Source organism: Linepithema humile, chromosome 6, assembly GCF_040581485.1.
Source record: "Linepithema humile isolate Giens D197 chromosome 6, Lhum_UNIL_v1.0, whole genome shotgun sequence".
Taxonomy (NCBI): Eukaryota; Metazoa; Arthropoda; class Insecta; order Hymenoptera; family Formicidae; genus Linepithema; species Linepithema humile.
In genome coordinates, this window is record NC_090133.1 from 29,594,325 (window position 1) to 29,610,605 (window position 16,281).

At 31.8% G+C, this 16,281-nt stretch overlaps 3 protein-coding genes and 1 long non-coding RNA gene across 14 annotated transcripts; 1 reads left to right on the top strand and 3 right to left on the bottom strand.

Annotated features, from left to right (window-relative positions):
* Window positions 1–66: 66 nt before the first annotated feature.
* LOC137000603 (uncharacterized) lies at window positions 67–867 on the bottom strand. The gene is made up of 2 exons (XR_010890877.1): window positions 525–867; window positions 67–441 (listed from the first exon to the last, which is right to left on the bottom strand). It is a non-coding gene; the product is annotated as an uncharacterized lncRNA (long non-coding RNA).
* An 84-nt stretch (window positions 868–951) lies between these two features.
* Mpv17 (Mitochondrial inner membrane protein MPV17) lies at window positions 952–6,057 on the top strand. Its single transcript, XM_012365664.2, has 4 exons — window positions 952–1,160; window positions 1,236–1,348; window positions 1,512–1,733; window positions 1,807–6,057. The coding sequence occupies exons 1-4, from the start codon at window positions 1,088–1,090 to the stop codon at window positions 1,945–1,947; spliced, it is 549 nt and encodes a 182-aa protein (XP_012221087.1). The 5' UTR covers window positions 952–1,087; the 3' UTR covers window positions 1,948–6,057.
* Window positions 2,205–8,772, bottom strand: Gclc (glutamate--cysteine ligase). 4 transcript variants are annotated; one of them, XM_012365662.2, is made up of 10 exons: window positions 8,420–8,770; window positions 6,949–7,058; window positions 6,142–6,327; window positions 5,890–6,062; window positions 5,564–5,778; window positions 5,055–5,423; window positions 4,610–4,957; window positions 4,309–4,490; window positions 3,998–4,202; window positions 2,205–2,773 (listed from the first exon to the last, which is right to left on the bottom strand). In XM_012365662.2, exons 1-9 carry the CDS (start codon window positions 8,567–8,569, stop codon window positions 4,025–4,027), a joined length of 1,911 nt encoding a protein of 636 aa, XP_012221085.1. In that variant the 5' UTR covers window positions 8,570–8,770; the 3' UTR covers window positions 2,205–2,773; window positions 3,998–4,024. The 4 variants fall into 4 exon arrangements, with proteins under 4 accessions (XP_012221085.1, XP_012221084.1, XP_012221083.1 ...); XM_012365661.2 differs by having other exon boundaries at window positions 2,205–3,244; XM_012365660.2 differs by having other exon boundaries at window positions 2,205–4,202.
* Window positions 8,773–9,590: 818 nt separating this feature from the next.
* arg (arginase) lies at window positions 9,591–12,565 on the bottom strand. Of its 8 annotated transcripts, none has more exons than XM_067357761.1 (8): window positions 12,314–12,565; window positions 12,000–12,055; window positions 11,471–11,543; window positions 11,153–11,358; window positions 10,908–11,071; window positions 10,677–10,792; window positions 10,479–10,601; window positions 9,591–10,049 (listed from the first exon to the last, which is right to left on the bottom strand). In XM_067357761.1, the coding sequence occupies exons 1-8, from the start codon at window positions 12,369–12,371 to the stop codon at window positions 9,814–9,816; spliced, it is 1,032 nt and encodes a 343-aa protein (XP_067213862.1). In that variant the 5' UTR covers window positions 12,372–12,565; the 3' UTR covers window positions 9,591–9,813. The 8 variants fall into 8 exon arrangements, with proteins under 8 accessions (XP_067213862.1, XP_012220575.1, XP_067213859.1 ...); XM_012365152.2 differs by having other exon boundaries at window positions 11,829–12,055; window positions 12,314–12,562; XM_067357758.1 differs by having other exon boundaries at window positions 12,236–12,386.
* Between the last annotated feature and the right edge of the window lie 3,716 nt (window positions 12,566–16,281).

Here is a 16,281-nt window from a genome sequence, read left to right on the forward strand (position 1 = left end):
GATTTTAGATTTTAACATTGCTCTTATGGAAATACTGCATGAGTGCAATCTCAATGAAAAACGCCATTAAAATTTTGTATTATTGTTGCATATTATAGTTATTTTCTTTTAATTGTACATTATTTCCTAATTAAACATAACAAGTCATTCAATATTGGCGCCCTTGAGCGGCCATCTTGAGCGACCACTTTATATAGTCACTTCCGTCCGCACTTTTAAGACCAAACGCTCCCTCCTGTTTCTTTTTACTCAATGGGTGTAGGTGATGCAGCGTGAAAAGAGTACATTTTGTCACATATGTAAAAGATAAGTTTTAATATGTGATGTTTTCTAATTTTCCGCTGTTGAAATGTTTGCTTCTTCCACCTTTGCCATTGTTTCCATATAATAAATAATACTAAATCAGGATTCATTATACACTTCTGAGCTCATAATCATCTACTAATATATAAAAAATTAATATTTGAATATTAACTTAATGAATTATTAATTATAACGTAATTAGCATGAATATAAATTAGTACCTTCTGGAATGATGAGTCTATCAATATCACCGATAATCTTTTTACATAACCTCAAGAACATACAAGGTGTACTAAATCAGATTTACTTTATAAATATTACATATATTCCGCTTCACATATACTCGTATACAGAATATCGGTTCCCCATGACGCGTACTTTTCCAGATGCGTAAGTTACGAAAACCAATCATAAATTTCTTTAGTATTTCTGTTAAAGTGTACAACAGAAACTCTAATCAGCAATTGGTTGTATTAGTTACGCATTTTTAACATTTCAGCAAAGTACGCCCCATGTGAATGCCGACTTTCAGAATGCGTAATTTTTGATAAAGTTACTAGAATACTCGGGTTACGCTTACGCAAGTTACGCCGCATGTGACGGCACCCTAAGGGGCTTGCATTACTGCTCACTGTGATTGGTCGATTTGCTTACGTTTTACGGTTACGATTGAAACGTTTTTACGTGCAATGGCCTTTATAGAGCTTAATGATCAGTGGTCAGTGTTGTCAGTCGAAAACTATAATAAACGATTTAATGCAACGAGTGACGTATAATCACAATTATGCGAAATATAAAGATAATGTATCAAAGAGTGTTGAGAAAATATCCCATCGGTACACAAGCAGTACAAGCTGGTAATGTAATTAACAATTTATTGCACATTAATATTTATTCTATGTATGTATGCATTATATTAATTGGATATATAGGTATACTAATGGGACTCGGTGATCAGATTGCACAAAATTTTATAGAAAATAGGTCGAAAACTATTGATTTTGTACGTACAATGAAATTTGCTGGGATTGGTTTCTTTATTAGTGTAAGTAATTACAAATACTCTATAAATAAAATATTTAAGAATCTTAAATACTTTTTTAATAAATCTGCTTCTGAAATATTTATCATTTAATCTCACTAAAAAATCTGAAATTTGAGAAGTAGCAGAAAAGAAGTTTGTGATAATATATGTCAATAAAATGTAGGGTCCAGCGACAAGAACATGGTATGGAATTTTAGACAAATACATAGGGTCTAAAGGTTACTCCGTTGCAATAAAAAAGGTTGCTTGTGACCAATTGTTATATGCTCCTACATTTATAGCAGTTTTATTAGTTGTTATTGGCATTTGCCAAGGAAAAGATATTGAAGGACTAAAGATTAAGATGATAAATGAATATAATGATATTTTAACGAATAATTATAAGGTAACACTTTTTTTGTTATGTTATATATAAATGATATACTTTTTCTTCACAACTTATTACATTCTTATTTTAGCTTTGGCCTATGGTACAACTTGTGAATTTTTCTCTGGTACCATTACATTACCAAACTTTAGTTGTACAATCAATTGCTCTATTCTGGAATAGTTATATTTCATATAGAACAAGTTTAGATAAATGTAATGAATTTAAATAAATATATTTTATTGATAAATTTTTATTTTAAATTATAGTTAATAGAATGGAATATATTATACATTCCGAATGAAACACTTTATAATAGTGACTAAAATAATTTTTTAAAGCAATTACATCCATAAAAGCACTCAAAGCAATCATAATTGTATAAACTGCATACATTTATATATCATCTCCTTTAATCTGTTTGTACACTAAGAAAAATATTAAAAGGAAAAAGAGAGATGTGAAAAGAGTAAAAACAAAATAGGCAGGTATATATCATTATTGATTTATTCCAATGTGATAACAATTTCATTTAAATTTTCTTTTAATTTGCAAAAACTATCGTAAGAGCATACATATACAGAGTGTCCTATTTCAAATAATGCATCTAAATATTTCCAAAAAAAGGAGATCCTTTTAGGAAATAAGTTTCAGATATAAGTTGTGTTGTTATCAAGGAATATAAGATGGTATTATTATCAGCTTAGTTTTCAGTGTTATTCCACCAAGTCAAAATAAATTTTAACTTTTTAAATGGCACTATACATATTTTTTGGCATTTTTAATAAGCTTTTTTATCTAAATTCAACGATGCACATATAAAAATGAGGCACCCCCCCCCCTCTCTCTCACTTTCTCTCTGTGTGTTTGTGTGTGTGTGGCGCACGCTTATTTATTTTTAATTTATCTAATTTGTTTTAATACATTGTATGGGAGCAACGCGAATTACCATTTTAAGTAGGTTAATCGTTAAATGCAGGAAACAAAACTATGGGAAAACGTCCATTGCCCCGTTACGCGTGTAAAACGCGTTTATTTTAGTCATACAATGTTAAAAGCTAGAAATATATATAAAGATATTTTTATATCATTTTGTACAGTTTGTGAAAATTGTAAGTACATATCTGTTGCAACATTTCTCTTTGATCACATGGATTATCTAAAATTTTAGCACTTAAATATATCCAATTTCTTGATCCTTATAATTAATATAATTTAATTATTTTTGTTCAGTGTATGTATGTTAAATAAATAGAAGTTGATAAAAAAAGTTGCCTAATATAGAAATAACACATATACATACACAATATTGTTCAAATATATATATATATATATACACTGTGGAAGAAAATTGTAATAAAAATAATAATAAATACTTTAAACGCAAATCGTTTACATTCGAATATTAAGAAGAAATTTACTGAAATAACGGTTGAAATTTACTTCAATGCAAAATGTAAATAATTTTTCGTTAACAGACCCGCTAATTCCATGAAACAGATTTCCAACATGATGTAAAGCGATAGAAGCTGTAAATATAATTTATAAAATTTTTGCAAATAATAATTACTGTTACATCAGTCATCAGTATATAGTTTCACATATGATGTCAGATGACAGTTTTATGGTACATTTATGAGATATGCTTTATCTTATCAATAGGATAGAAGAAGAGAAGAAAAATCATTCGTGTCGATAGCAAAAACATAATCAAAGTTAGTTCGCTCAACTACTATTAATCATTATAAATCATAAAATTGGTAAGAATAAAAATCTCGATAGAGATAACTATCAAAAATTTACTTCATCAATAAATCAGAAAATAATATGAAAACTTCTATTAATTTTAATTACATACATACACTGCATTACTAATATATAATTAAAACATCTCATTTATTCCATTAACAAAGTTTTCAATATACTCATAATAATATCGAATGATACATTTTTAGCGAGCACAAATTTAGTTTGCGGAATGTAATTTCGTTGATTTATAGCAATACTAATTTCTATCTATACACGTATTCAATACTGTTTTCCTTCTGTTCAAACTTAAAAATTACGAAAATTATACTTCTCTCTTATATTATACATTTATATTGGATAGATAAAAGCAATGTAACATGAACTATAACAAATGGAATATAAAATTTGATATTTCCTCACTATACTTGTTTTTTTTTTAAGTATTGTTTTAACAAAAACTACACAAGAGTGTACTTATCCAATTAAGATTAATGGTATTAAATGTATAATAATATTATAAAAGATATATTTACCAATTTATCTGAAATGCTTCCAAATCGTTAACAATTTGCTGTTGAACATTTTTCTGCTTTTGCAACAGCAGCAGGTATGGTATCCGTAGTTTTAGACAATACGCATTGCCCAAGTAGTTCTGGACACGACACATCATTGGAAACAATGCTATGAATCTTTTTTAGCAAGTCATAATTGATGCGCTGTGTTATTACAGCATCATGCCTGTTTTTGTATTTGATATTTTATTAGAACCATGTTATTGTATTTAAAATAATAAAATACAGCTTTATATACAAAAAAACGGACATACGTGAAATATATTACTTACTTATATTCAGGATGCGAAGTAACTTCCTTCCTCAGCCAAGCTGCAGTTGTTAAAAGCTCTCCTGAAGCTCGTTTCTGTATTAATTTTATATATCTTTGGATAGTGCAGTGTGTGTCAGCATCTACATCCATGTTAGCGAGGTATGAGTTTACTAACGGCACAAGACCAGGAAAAATACCATCCTAAAAAAAAAATACAAAAAGTAAGAGAATTTATCATTTAGAAAGTAAATTTATATGAAGATTTTTATGTAGAGCAAGATTCTATTTCGATATAGCGTTATTTTTTGTTTGATAAGCACCTTTCCATTAATAATTTCATTAATCGTAAATTCGGTGTACTTCGATTGAGCATCGTCAGATTTCATATCTGAAGTAATATCACGACGAAACCAAAATTTTTCTACTTTGACAGCATCCCTTTTCTGCGCTCTGACCATATTTTGATCAACCTTGCTGATCGGGATCAAAAGATTCAACTTGTAGCTCAAGATGACTCTCGTTAAAAGTACCGTGAAACAAACTATTGCGGCATTTTCAAAGTCCGTGATCTGTACTTCACATGGACGGAACTCTACGCGCCAACCAATAGAAGAATTTGGTGGTGGCGGTTTAAAGCGCATAGTTTGCCAATTTGTAGATTGTATGTTCTGAAATATTATTACAGTTTACGATTGTGAACTATTATATCTACAAGCTGCTGCTATAGTCTGAAAAGTCCCAATGTTATTATAGTTGTAATCTTACCTCGAAGTGATCGGTATCTTCCAAGTCGTTTTGATGTACTTTTTCCGAAAACAAGGAAACACTATCTCTGATAAACAAATGGGCTATGTGTTGTGCGAGTAAATGATCGATCCCATTATCCAAAAGTTGCTTATATATCTCATCATCGTATGTCAAAGGGACATCGTTGTATTTTTCACCCTGTTCGCTAAGGTACGAATCGATAGAATCGTACCTAGACTTACTGATCCTAAATTTGTTTTCTTTAAGAGGTTTCAATCCACGTTCTTCCTGCGTTCTACAATCTACCGACGAGGATATGACGCTCCATCGGCAATCAACGTCACTTACAAAGCCTCGATAAAATGGACTAGCCGCAGTTAAAGCCAACTGTCGAATGTTAAAGAAATGTTCTGTAACGTACGTTGAAAAAAGATTCTGACGATACGTCTAGCTATTAAGAAAAAAATAGAAAAAAAGAGGAAAGAAAAACAGAAATTGTCGAGTAGCAGTGCAGTGTTAACACTAACCATGATTGGACATAATGGTGTCAGTTGATCATATAATGTTCTTGCTTCTTGTATGTTACATGCTTGAAAAGTAAGTTGCAAGCAACAACATCCCATACCAAAACCCATTGCGTCCATGTAGATGTGATTATCTTTCGCTGCTGTAGAGGACTCATCGTCTCCATTGTTAGTAAAATCCTCTTTGAATAACAATGACACATTTTTATCTCTAGAAACTGAAAGAATCTATTTATATCGTAGAATCATGTCGAATAGAATTTACCTATATTTCAATTTTCATAAATATAATAGAAAACTTTCGATATCTTCACAATCTGATCACATACTAGGAATATTGATAGCGACTTTCTCTTGACGCCGTTCTCTTATGTTCCTGGTCAATGTTTTGAAACGTGGATGACCGGGATATATAGCTTCATCGGGAAAAAATAAGCTTCTAGAGGCACCAGTGTCGGGTGTCGGGTGACTAGGAGGATCGGTAAAATCAGGTGCTCCTACTCTGCAACATAATGAAATTTATAAAATGATCTAAATATCTGGAAGATATTAATGATTTATTTTTTTACCTATATAATTACCTTGGAAAAACAGTTAATGACATTAAGACTTCATTAGACTGGAGTAATTTTGTTGCCTCTTGCCTTCGATAACGCATATTAGCTTCCACAACATTAAAATGTGCTAATAATCCTCCATATGGTTTTCCTGGAGTTCCTTCAATCATGTAAGCGCCATATTCTGGTCTCCATAGTGATTTTACATTACTGTGATAATAATTATATTTTTAATATCTATAACGTCAATCTCAATATATAAGTAAAATAGTACAGAATATATAGATACATATATATAGATAAAGATCAAAAGTATGTATGGAAAAAAAGGAACAGTATATAGTATGTATAATGTGGGACGTATGGGTTCTACAATACAAAGCAAAAAGACTACAAGAATAAAAAGCGCGAAACGTTGGAGCGCTTTTGAAAGACATTATAAATTAATAAACAGGAAAAATGTTTGTAATTTCCCAGAGTATTAATTTATAAGATGCAGTATATAACGTAGGAAGAAAAAAAAATTGTCAAATTTTTTCAAAAATTGAAAATTTTTCTAAAGTTTCTATTCAAACTAAATGTTTTTACAGTAAAAATATGATAATTATTATTTTTTTTTGCAACTTATATTGGTTTTTTATATTATAAACTTTCAAAAATGAATATAAAATTGTACGAAAGTTACTTGGAATTAGCAAAAGAAGAAAGCACTGATATTTTAAAGCTTATTTGATCAATTTCATTTTATACAATATTTATACATTTAAATGAAGAAAACAATATCAAGTATTATGTATGATAATGTCAGTATGTGCAATTTATTAGACTTACTTTGGATCTTCAGTTTCTTTCTCATTTAAGATTTTTAATATTTCCACAGCTCTTAAACTTAGCTTGGCAGTTTTTTCATCATCATCAAATTTAATGAGCATGTATTCTACCTGTACAAAAGTAATAAAAAAAAGACACTTAGTAAGTAAATCTCTTCATTAAATATCAATATAGATGTTGAACATTACAAAATTACAAGACATAAATTGGATAAAAAGTATAAATAAAATATTCTATTTACAATATACACTGCTCTGATTAATCAAAGTATATTTACAATTATTACCAACTTTGATTTAACCCATGATCTTTTAATTTTGGTAATGAAATAATAATTATTGCATTATTTTGATTAATAATTATTTACACACAAGTTAAATTTTTCTCATGTTAAAATAATTACTTTAAACGTTAATACTCTTTGACAACCTTTTTTTACATATAAAGTGAAATTATCTTATAAAAGTTTGTTCTGTACTATACTGGATGAAATTAGAGACCACCTTTTAATTCCAAAGTGGAATATCCTGATAAAGATAAAAATTAAATTCTGCTTAAAAATAATTTATCAAGAATACTATTATAATTCCATTTGTGACGATTTAATTTTATTTGTGAAATTCCATAAATATTTTCTCAATTTGAACTACTTAATTTGAGAATTATTAATGTATTTATGTTATTATTTATTTTTCAATTGAAATTTATATATTATTAAATCAATTTTAAAAAAGAAGAGGCCATTCTCTCAATTTATTTTTTATAATGGACATTATGTTAAACATGACAAAAAAATGGTTTTAATCTTAAAAAAATTTTTCAACAGCAATAAATCAAAGTCAATAGGTTAAAAACATTTCTGAAAATTATTTGATTTTATTCTTATAAAATAAATTCTTACAAAATATTTACAAGTAAAGACATTCAAACACGATGAAAAGTGTAAATTTGCAACGATAAATCGACCTTGTCTCTTGATTACTCGGACTGATATACACTGTCAGTATTGAAATTTATAGTTCACGTAACGTACACTATAGCATTTCAGTATACTCTGACTGTGTATATCAGAACACGGCATCAGAAGGAAAAAAAAAAACTTCAAGGATACAACAGGTACAGATCGTGCATCATTAGTGAGAATTGTACATGGCAATGATAGGATATATAATTAGAAGTATGCATGATGAACATGCCATATACGCGCCAAAAAAAATCAAAGCAGTCTTCGATCCGCTTCGATCCACACTTTCCGGTGACATAGATAAATATTTAAACAATTATACTAGACCATTATACTATACCATGACGTATGTGATACATCCTTGCGATGAGTTGAATATAAGGTTAAAAGAGAGAGAAAGAGAAGTGAGCGCAATTACACAATAATGCGACATTTCAAGAATGACATTGGCAAATTATATTAACTCGTATGCAACATGCTATGATCAGGAGGATTAACTTTGTGTACCTCGTCACCCCACTTGAGAACATCTCCTTGTCTGTCTCTGAGTCTCTTGTACAGGTTAATAAATTGAATAACTCCATGCTTGCGCACGTGATCGGATAGCTTCTTTGTCTCTTCCCAATTTAAAGGACTTCCTTCGGAAAGCAGACCCATTCTCGACTTCTCACGATTATTGAATGTGCGAGTTGCTTTCGAAGAACTTAACAAAGCTCAGAAAAAAAAAGTTCTCTCGCGGTAAACTGACCCGGTCTCAGTCGTGCCGAGTTTCACGAAACTTCAAAGCGATCATATACTAACCATTGCTATGACCAGCTATGACTAGCAATCGCTTGTGATTAGCAGACGTAATATAGTAACATGACGTCTGATGTTTGAAGCTAAAATCTTAATGGTCATGCGCGAGATAAGACAAGTCGACAATAACGCTATCTATATCATTACAAATCTTTCTTAAATGTTCAATTATGTTCAGCTAGAATCATCGAAACTAATTGTTAATAATACAATTAAAACAGATTATTACGATCTTCAGGAAAGAAAAAGAAATGCGAAAAATAGAAAATTAGGTGTACTTTTCGCGCATGTGCAGCGTCGGAGTGTAGTATATTGGTTACATGTAGAGTTCAGTAATTCTACATCCGAGGTTGGTTTGTTACAAGATTAGATTAGGTTACACGATGAAAAAATTGTCTATAGATAAAGAGAGGAATTGCAGTTTTCTAAGAAACCATCACTCTGTATTATTTTTTGCTATTTTTTCGTTATAGATGGTATCAAATCACACGCTTATGAAAATAGCAGGTTTGGGAGGCTTTGTGACAGCCGGTACAGGTTATGCTTTTCATTACCGCGTACAACAAGATATCAAAAAAAGTGACACTTATAAATTCGCGATAAATGCCCTACATGCTCATAAGAAAGCTGTACCATATCTTGGAGAACCTATAACAATGGGTCGCATCACTTATGGCGATGGACAGCAAATGCTTGGAGAAAAAATTAGAAACTATAAATGGTTTAAAGTTTCTCTCACAGGCACCAATACTAAGGGAAAGTTATATTATGAGGTAATATTAAACTGTACATCTGAAAATAAGTCCGAAATATCCAAAATCGAAATCGTGTTTGATAATATACCTGGAAAGACATTTGTAATAAAGGAATGTGAGATATGTTAAGATAGTATAAATTATTTTTAATTATTAATATATGTTATTATTAAAAAATGTATTATCAGAACAAAAACAGATAAAATATTTATGTAAAAATAATTTGTTGAAAAGTAATTAATTAATAGTACCTACAGTATATCTTAAATAAAAATAGTTAAAAAAGGAATGTTACAAAGATTATTTAAACACTACACGAAGGAGAGTTAAAATAGGAATCAACATGTATTATTGAAACGTTTGTAAAGGCATGTCTGTAATACCTGTAGGTAATTTCAAACCACGTCTTGTATAACCCAAGGCTGCTTGGATAATATGTATAGCTGCTTCTACAGTAATTTCTACATTTTGTTTAGTGCCAATTTGCGGATTGACTTCTACTAAATCGATTGCACTTAATCTGCGTGTTCTATATATCTCTTCCATAAGATGAATTGCTTCTCTAAGAGATAGTCCTCCGCGAACTAGAATTTAAATAAATATTCAAATAAGACAAAAATGTTTGGCTTTCAGATTTTAAATTAAACATAATAAAAAACCAATATGTAAGAAAATTATAAATCAATTGTCTATAATATTATAGACTAATTTTGAGTACACTCTTACATTTTTGTATATGCATTGTTTGTTTCATATACTGTTTCACTAAAATAACATTTAAGTACACCCAATTCACAGCTGAAATTATGATGAGATACGCATTTGTGTCATATATTAAATTGTAATAAGACAGATGGTCCTAAAAAAGGAGTTTATTCAGTGCACTCATTTAGAATTTGAATTAATTTAGATTCTTATTGACTCTTTATTGCCGATTTGACATAAATAAGAAATTTAAGGTAATACAATTGAGATGTTTTTACATATTTTTGTATATTGATATTAACATTTACCTGGAGTTCCAGTGCTGGGTGCTTCGAGTGGATCTAACGCATCTATATCGAAACTAACATGTAGAGATTTTGAGTTATGAGAATCTATCTTATTCAATGCCATATGTGTTACATTATGAATACCTAAAAGCATATTATTATAATATTAAACGCATTGCACATGTGTGTAATTAACGTATAACTATTTCACGTTCGAACCATAGCGTTCTATATCTTCCATTCCGAAAGCGGTAATTCCAAATTTTTCGATCACTAATCTTTCATAGCGATCTACAGATCTTAAACCAATGTAAGCTACATTTCTGATGGACAACCTGATGGACAAGAAAAAATCATACATGTCAAATTTATCTTCTTTAATTCATATGTTAATTTGAAAAATAGATCGAGATTTAAATGCAAATGCTCAAATGTAAGTGATATTCTTACATTGGTACTTGCCAGTCCATGCCTGGTAAATACGGCCAATAATCAGCTAGCTCTGAAGTTAATAATGCCACGGGCATTCCATGCACATTACCACTCTCACTAGTTTTGTTAGTATTTAAATCTGCATGAGCATCCACCCATATTACTGCAACATCACCTTTTTCCTAAAATAAAAAAAAAAACATCTTATATAACATTCAGATATAATAATAAATAATCGATTTTTCAATAAAAATATTTTGTACTTTTACGTGACCGTCAATAGTACCAATACTCAAACTATGATCACCACCAATTGTTAATGCTTGTCTGCCATCTCGTAATACTTGACGAATTTGTTCAGATAAACGACTCGTACAACTAGCCACATGGCCCAATTCTGACATATTACTTATATCATTTATATCCTTCGCATCGTAAACTATATCGCCATAATCTCGCACATCCAATTCTTTTTAAGAATAATTGTAGATTGTTAACTTAAATGTGTGTGCGTGTGTGTGGGCACGCGCGTGCCCACACACACAAATACAAAATGGAAAAGTACTATGTGTTGCTGATACCTAACGTTTTCAATTCTTCTATCACTCTTGCTGCACGAATTACCTCTGGTCCACGAGCCACTCCTTCTTTTTTCTGTAAAATTCATCGTTTCTATAATTTATAATTAATATCATTACTAATTGCTTTTATAGACTCTTATGATTGTAAATAATACATTACAGTATGAATATTAAAATTTTTACTATTCTATAAAAATGTGTTTACCTGCCCTTTGTCAAATGGTACTCCGATTATACCAACTTTGTCGTTATAATAACGAATATTTAATTTTTGAAAAATTATTCGAGTTTTAGTCAATGCATTCATTTTGAATTTTATATCTTTTCCTACTGCTAAACTACTACTGCAGTTACTTACGCTTGTATATAGAGAAATGATCTCCTCTTTGACCCGCAGATTCGATTTGATATGATATAAAAAACCATGCTTAATACATAAACAGAATATAGATGATAAGACCGTCAACGTATCACCGCATGCAAGAGCAGTATTGAGAAATTCAAAGAAAACGAGGACGAGGAAGCATACCATGTTTCTACACGCGCGCGCACACCACGCACAACACACTGCACACACCAATGCGTCTATGAAAGAAAGAGACACAATTAATCCTTTTCTTCGTCGACTCACGGTCTGGACATCGATCATGTAATTTCTCCTTAGAAGCGGAAACGTGAAAATTTCACGTAAATTCGACTAATAAAATTGTCGAATTCACATAAAAGTTTTCATTTTTCACGTTTCCGCTCCTAGGAAAAAATTACATGATCGATGCCCAGTATGTATAAAATTCAATGGTGTCCCATTGAGCACGGATCGAAATGACGGATCGGATTTCTCACTAGAATTGAGTGTTCCTTTCACGTTCCGTTCCGTAAAAAATTTCTCTACTAGTCCCATGTAGCAAAAACGGAACGGAATGTCGCCTCGATCGCAAGTAAATGTACTTAATTACGTTAATATTTCGTTATTTAAATGTGGTTGAAGCAATTATATACATAATTTCTGCAATTTTCTTGCAAATTACATTGCTATGAGTACTTAAAAATACTGAATTATTAGAGTAAAATATATTTTGTAACTATATTTCCGTTCCGTTTTTGCTACATGGGACTGGTAGAGAAATTTTTTACGGAACGGAACGGACACATGTGTGAAGAAACGTAAACTATATTTTGTAACAGACAGTTTTATATTAGACAGTTTTAACCTCAATGCGACTAAAAATATCCTAAATTCATAGAGATGGATGAAAAAAGTTTTATTAGTCATATTTGGCACTCATTTTGGCTTGTTACTAACACTAACATCGTTCCGGACAGTTCCGGATGTTCTAAACCATTGAGTAAAAAGAAACAGGAGGGAGCATATACTAGCCAGGACTAGGCAAATCCGCGGACGGATGTACGTCATGGCAGCCATCTTGAGCGACCACTTTTTGAAAGAGAGAGGGAATACTCGAGCATAGCGGCAAGCGGCATACCGTACGCCGTACGCATTAATATGCAGTGTATAGTCTTTTATGCAACAGTGTATGGAAATAAACGATCAAAATGGTATACTGTAGAGCTTGTGGCATAACAGCAGCAGCTCGAAATCATGGAATAACGTTTCATCGGTTAGTATTATCAACAATAATGAGATTTTTATTTTGGAGATTATAATCATATGTATAGTATTGTGAAATTGTAGATTCACAATAATTACTAAATAATTTTCACTCACAAACAGGTTTCCGAAAAATCCGGATCAAAGAAATGCATGGATAAATTTTTGTAAGGACGAAGGATTTAATATAAATTTAGATTTTAGATTTTAACATTGCTCTTATGGAAATACTGCACGAGTGAATTCCAATGAAAAACGCCATTAAAATTTTGTATTATTGTTGCATATTATAGTTATTTTCTTTTAATTGTACATTATTTCCTAATTAAACATAACAAGTCATTCAATATTGGCGCCCTTGAGCGGCCATCTTGAGCGACCACTTTATATAGTCACTTCCGTCCGCACTTTTAAGCCGAGAGCACAAGCTTTTACATAAAGCATAACGCATAAGCATAAGGAAATTGATTGGTCTATATATAAGCATAAGCAAATGCATAAGGAAATGGACCAATCAATTTCCTTATGCTTATGCGTTATGCTTTATGCAAAAGTCTGTGCTCTGGCCATATCTATGGGCGGTATTCATAGTCCGTTCTTATATTCAAAATCGTCTTAAGCACGGACTTATATTCGCTCTCTTCGTCACACATAGATTGTGTCTGACGAAGAGAGCGAATATAAGTTCGTGCTTAAGACGATCTTGAATATAAGAACGGACTATGAATACCGGCCTATCTTTCTTTAACTTTCGATGAAAAACAAAGATAAAATGATTTCACAAGCGTTGCGATCGCCAAGTGGAACGTACCTCTAGGAGACACAGATCGACACTGTGTGACACGGTCAAACACCGTGCTTGGACAAGATCTATAGAGAGAAGGTTACCTCATGCGCAAAGAGGGACGAGCGGCAAGAGGGGCAAATGCAGAGAGGGACGAGCGGCAAGAGAGACAATGATCTCATCGGCAAACAGAAGCTATCTCAGACAGCTACTGTTTGTCGATGAGATCATCATGCTCTCCCCTTCCTTCATCGCCCCTCGCCGTCAAGCTGTTTCTAGCTCCCCCTTTACTTCATCGTCCTTCGCCCACAACCGGTTTTCCTGAGGTAACCTTCTCTCTATAGATCTTGGTGCTTGGATACTTGATGGAATGTGTTTAGTTCTGAACTAGACTGCTAGAGTCTGCTTATGTCTTCCCATGATATCTAGTAAGTTCATTTAATTGAAAAATTGGCGTACCAAGAGCATATTGGCATATTTAAAGTACGTACAAATCAAACATAACCATCATTAATTATTGTTTACGAACGCGATGAGTATAAATATATTTTGCAAATGAATAAAATGAAAATTCTCTAGAATACCATCCCAAAAATTGGCAGCCATGAACTAGACTCTGTGTTTGACTATGCTCTTTTGCTGTGTCGAACCGTGCCGTGGCGTGTCAGAGTGCCGTCACATACAGCCCGTAATCCGTAATCCGCACCGGAAGTCCGCAAAAGTTATTAGGTATTTCGTCCGTAACGTTACGTGTGTTTTTATCTTCTTGTGTCCCATAGAGCCGTAAATACAGACGTCACGGTAGTACTATTTTTTATTTAACAGATTATAATTATTTATTTGTATTTTATTCATAAGAAAACTACAGAATATATTATAATTTTAACAAAAGTTTTAATTAAATCGTCAAATTTAGTTAAATAAATAAAATTAGAAAAACCATTACTAGTAATAACTAGTAACTTGTAGTAACTTTTACGAAAATTTTATGGAATTACGGCTCCATGGGACACAAGGAGATAGGCTGGCGTCACATAGAACCCGTAATCCGTAATCCGCACCGGAAGTCCGCAAAAGTTACTAGGGATTGCGTCCGTAACGTTACGTATGTTTTTTCTCCTTGTGTCCCATGGAGCCGTAAATACACACGTAACGGTATTACTATTTTTTATTTAACAAATTATAATTGTTTATTTGTATTTTATTCATAAGAAAACTACAGAATATATTATAATTTTAACAAAAATTTTAATTAAATCGTCAAATTTAGTTAAATAAATAAAATTAAAAAAAGCATTACTAGTAATAACTAGTAACTTTTAGTAACTTTTACGGAAATTTCATGGAATTACGGCTCCATGGGACACAAGGAGATAAAACACACGTAACGTTACGGACGCAATCCCTAGTAACTTTTGCGGACTTTCGGTGCGGATTACGGATTACGGGTTCTATGTGACGCCGGCCATAAAAACACACGTAAGGGTGCCGTCACATGAAGCGTAACTTGCGTAAGCGTATCTTGTGTTAGCCAATCAAATCGTTCAGATACTATACGCAAAATTTTGCATATGATAGCTGAATGATTTGATTGACTGACATAAATTACGCTTACGCAAGTTACGCCTCATGTGAAAGCAGTCTAACGTTACGGACGAAATACCTAGTAACTTTTGCGGACTTCCGGTGCGGATTACGGATTACGGGCTGTATGTGATGGCACCCTTAGGCCGGCGTCACATAGAACCCGTAATCCGTAATCCGCACCGAAAGTCCGCAAAAGTTACTAGGGATTGCGTCCGTAACGTTACGTGTGTTTTTTCTCCTTGTGTCCCATGGAGCCGTAAATACACACGTAACGGTATTACTATTTTTTATTTAACAGATTATAATTGTTTATTTGTATTTTATTTATAAGAAAACTACAGAATATATTATAATTTTAACAAAAATTTTAATTAAATCGTCAAATTTAGTTAAATAAATAAAATTAAAAAAAGCATTACTAGTAATAACTAGTAACTTTTAGTAACTTTTACGGAAATTTCATGGAATTACGGCTCCATGGGACACAAGGAGATAAAACACACGTAACGTTACGGACGCAATCCCTAGTAACTTTTGCGGACTTCCGGTGCGGATTACGGATTACGGGTTCTATGTGACGCCAGCCTTAATCCCGCGCGCTTATGCCAGACTTATATGAAAATACTGTATGGCAATCCTGTATGGATAAAATTCATATGATATGAATATAAACATCTGTCAGTGTTGCATAATAGCTTGCGGGCAATAAGTGCACTTTGCCCGCAAGCCTTACGCACAATAAAGAAAATATTAGAAATAAGAATAAGCATTAAATATTAGAAGTAAGAAATTGATATTATTTAATTTCAAAACAAGAAAATAAAACAGATT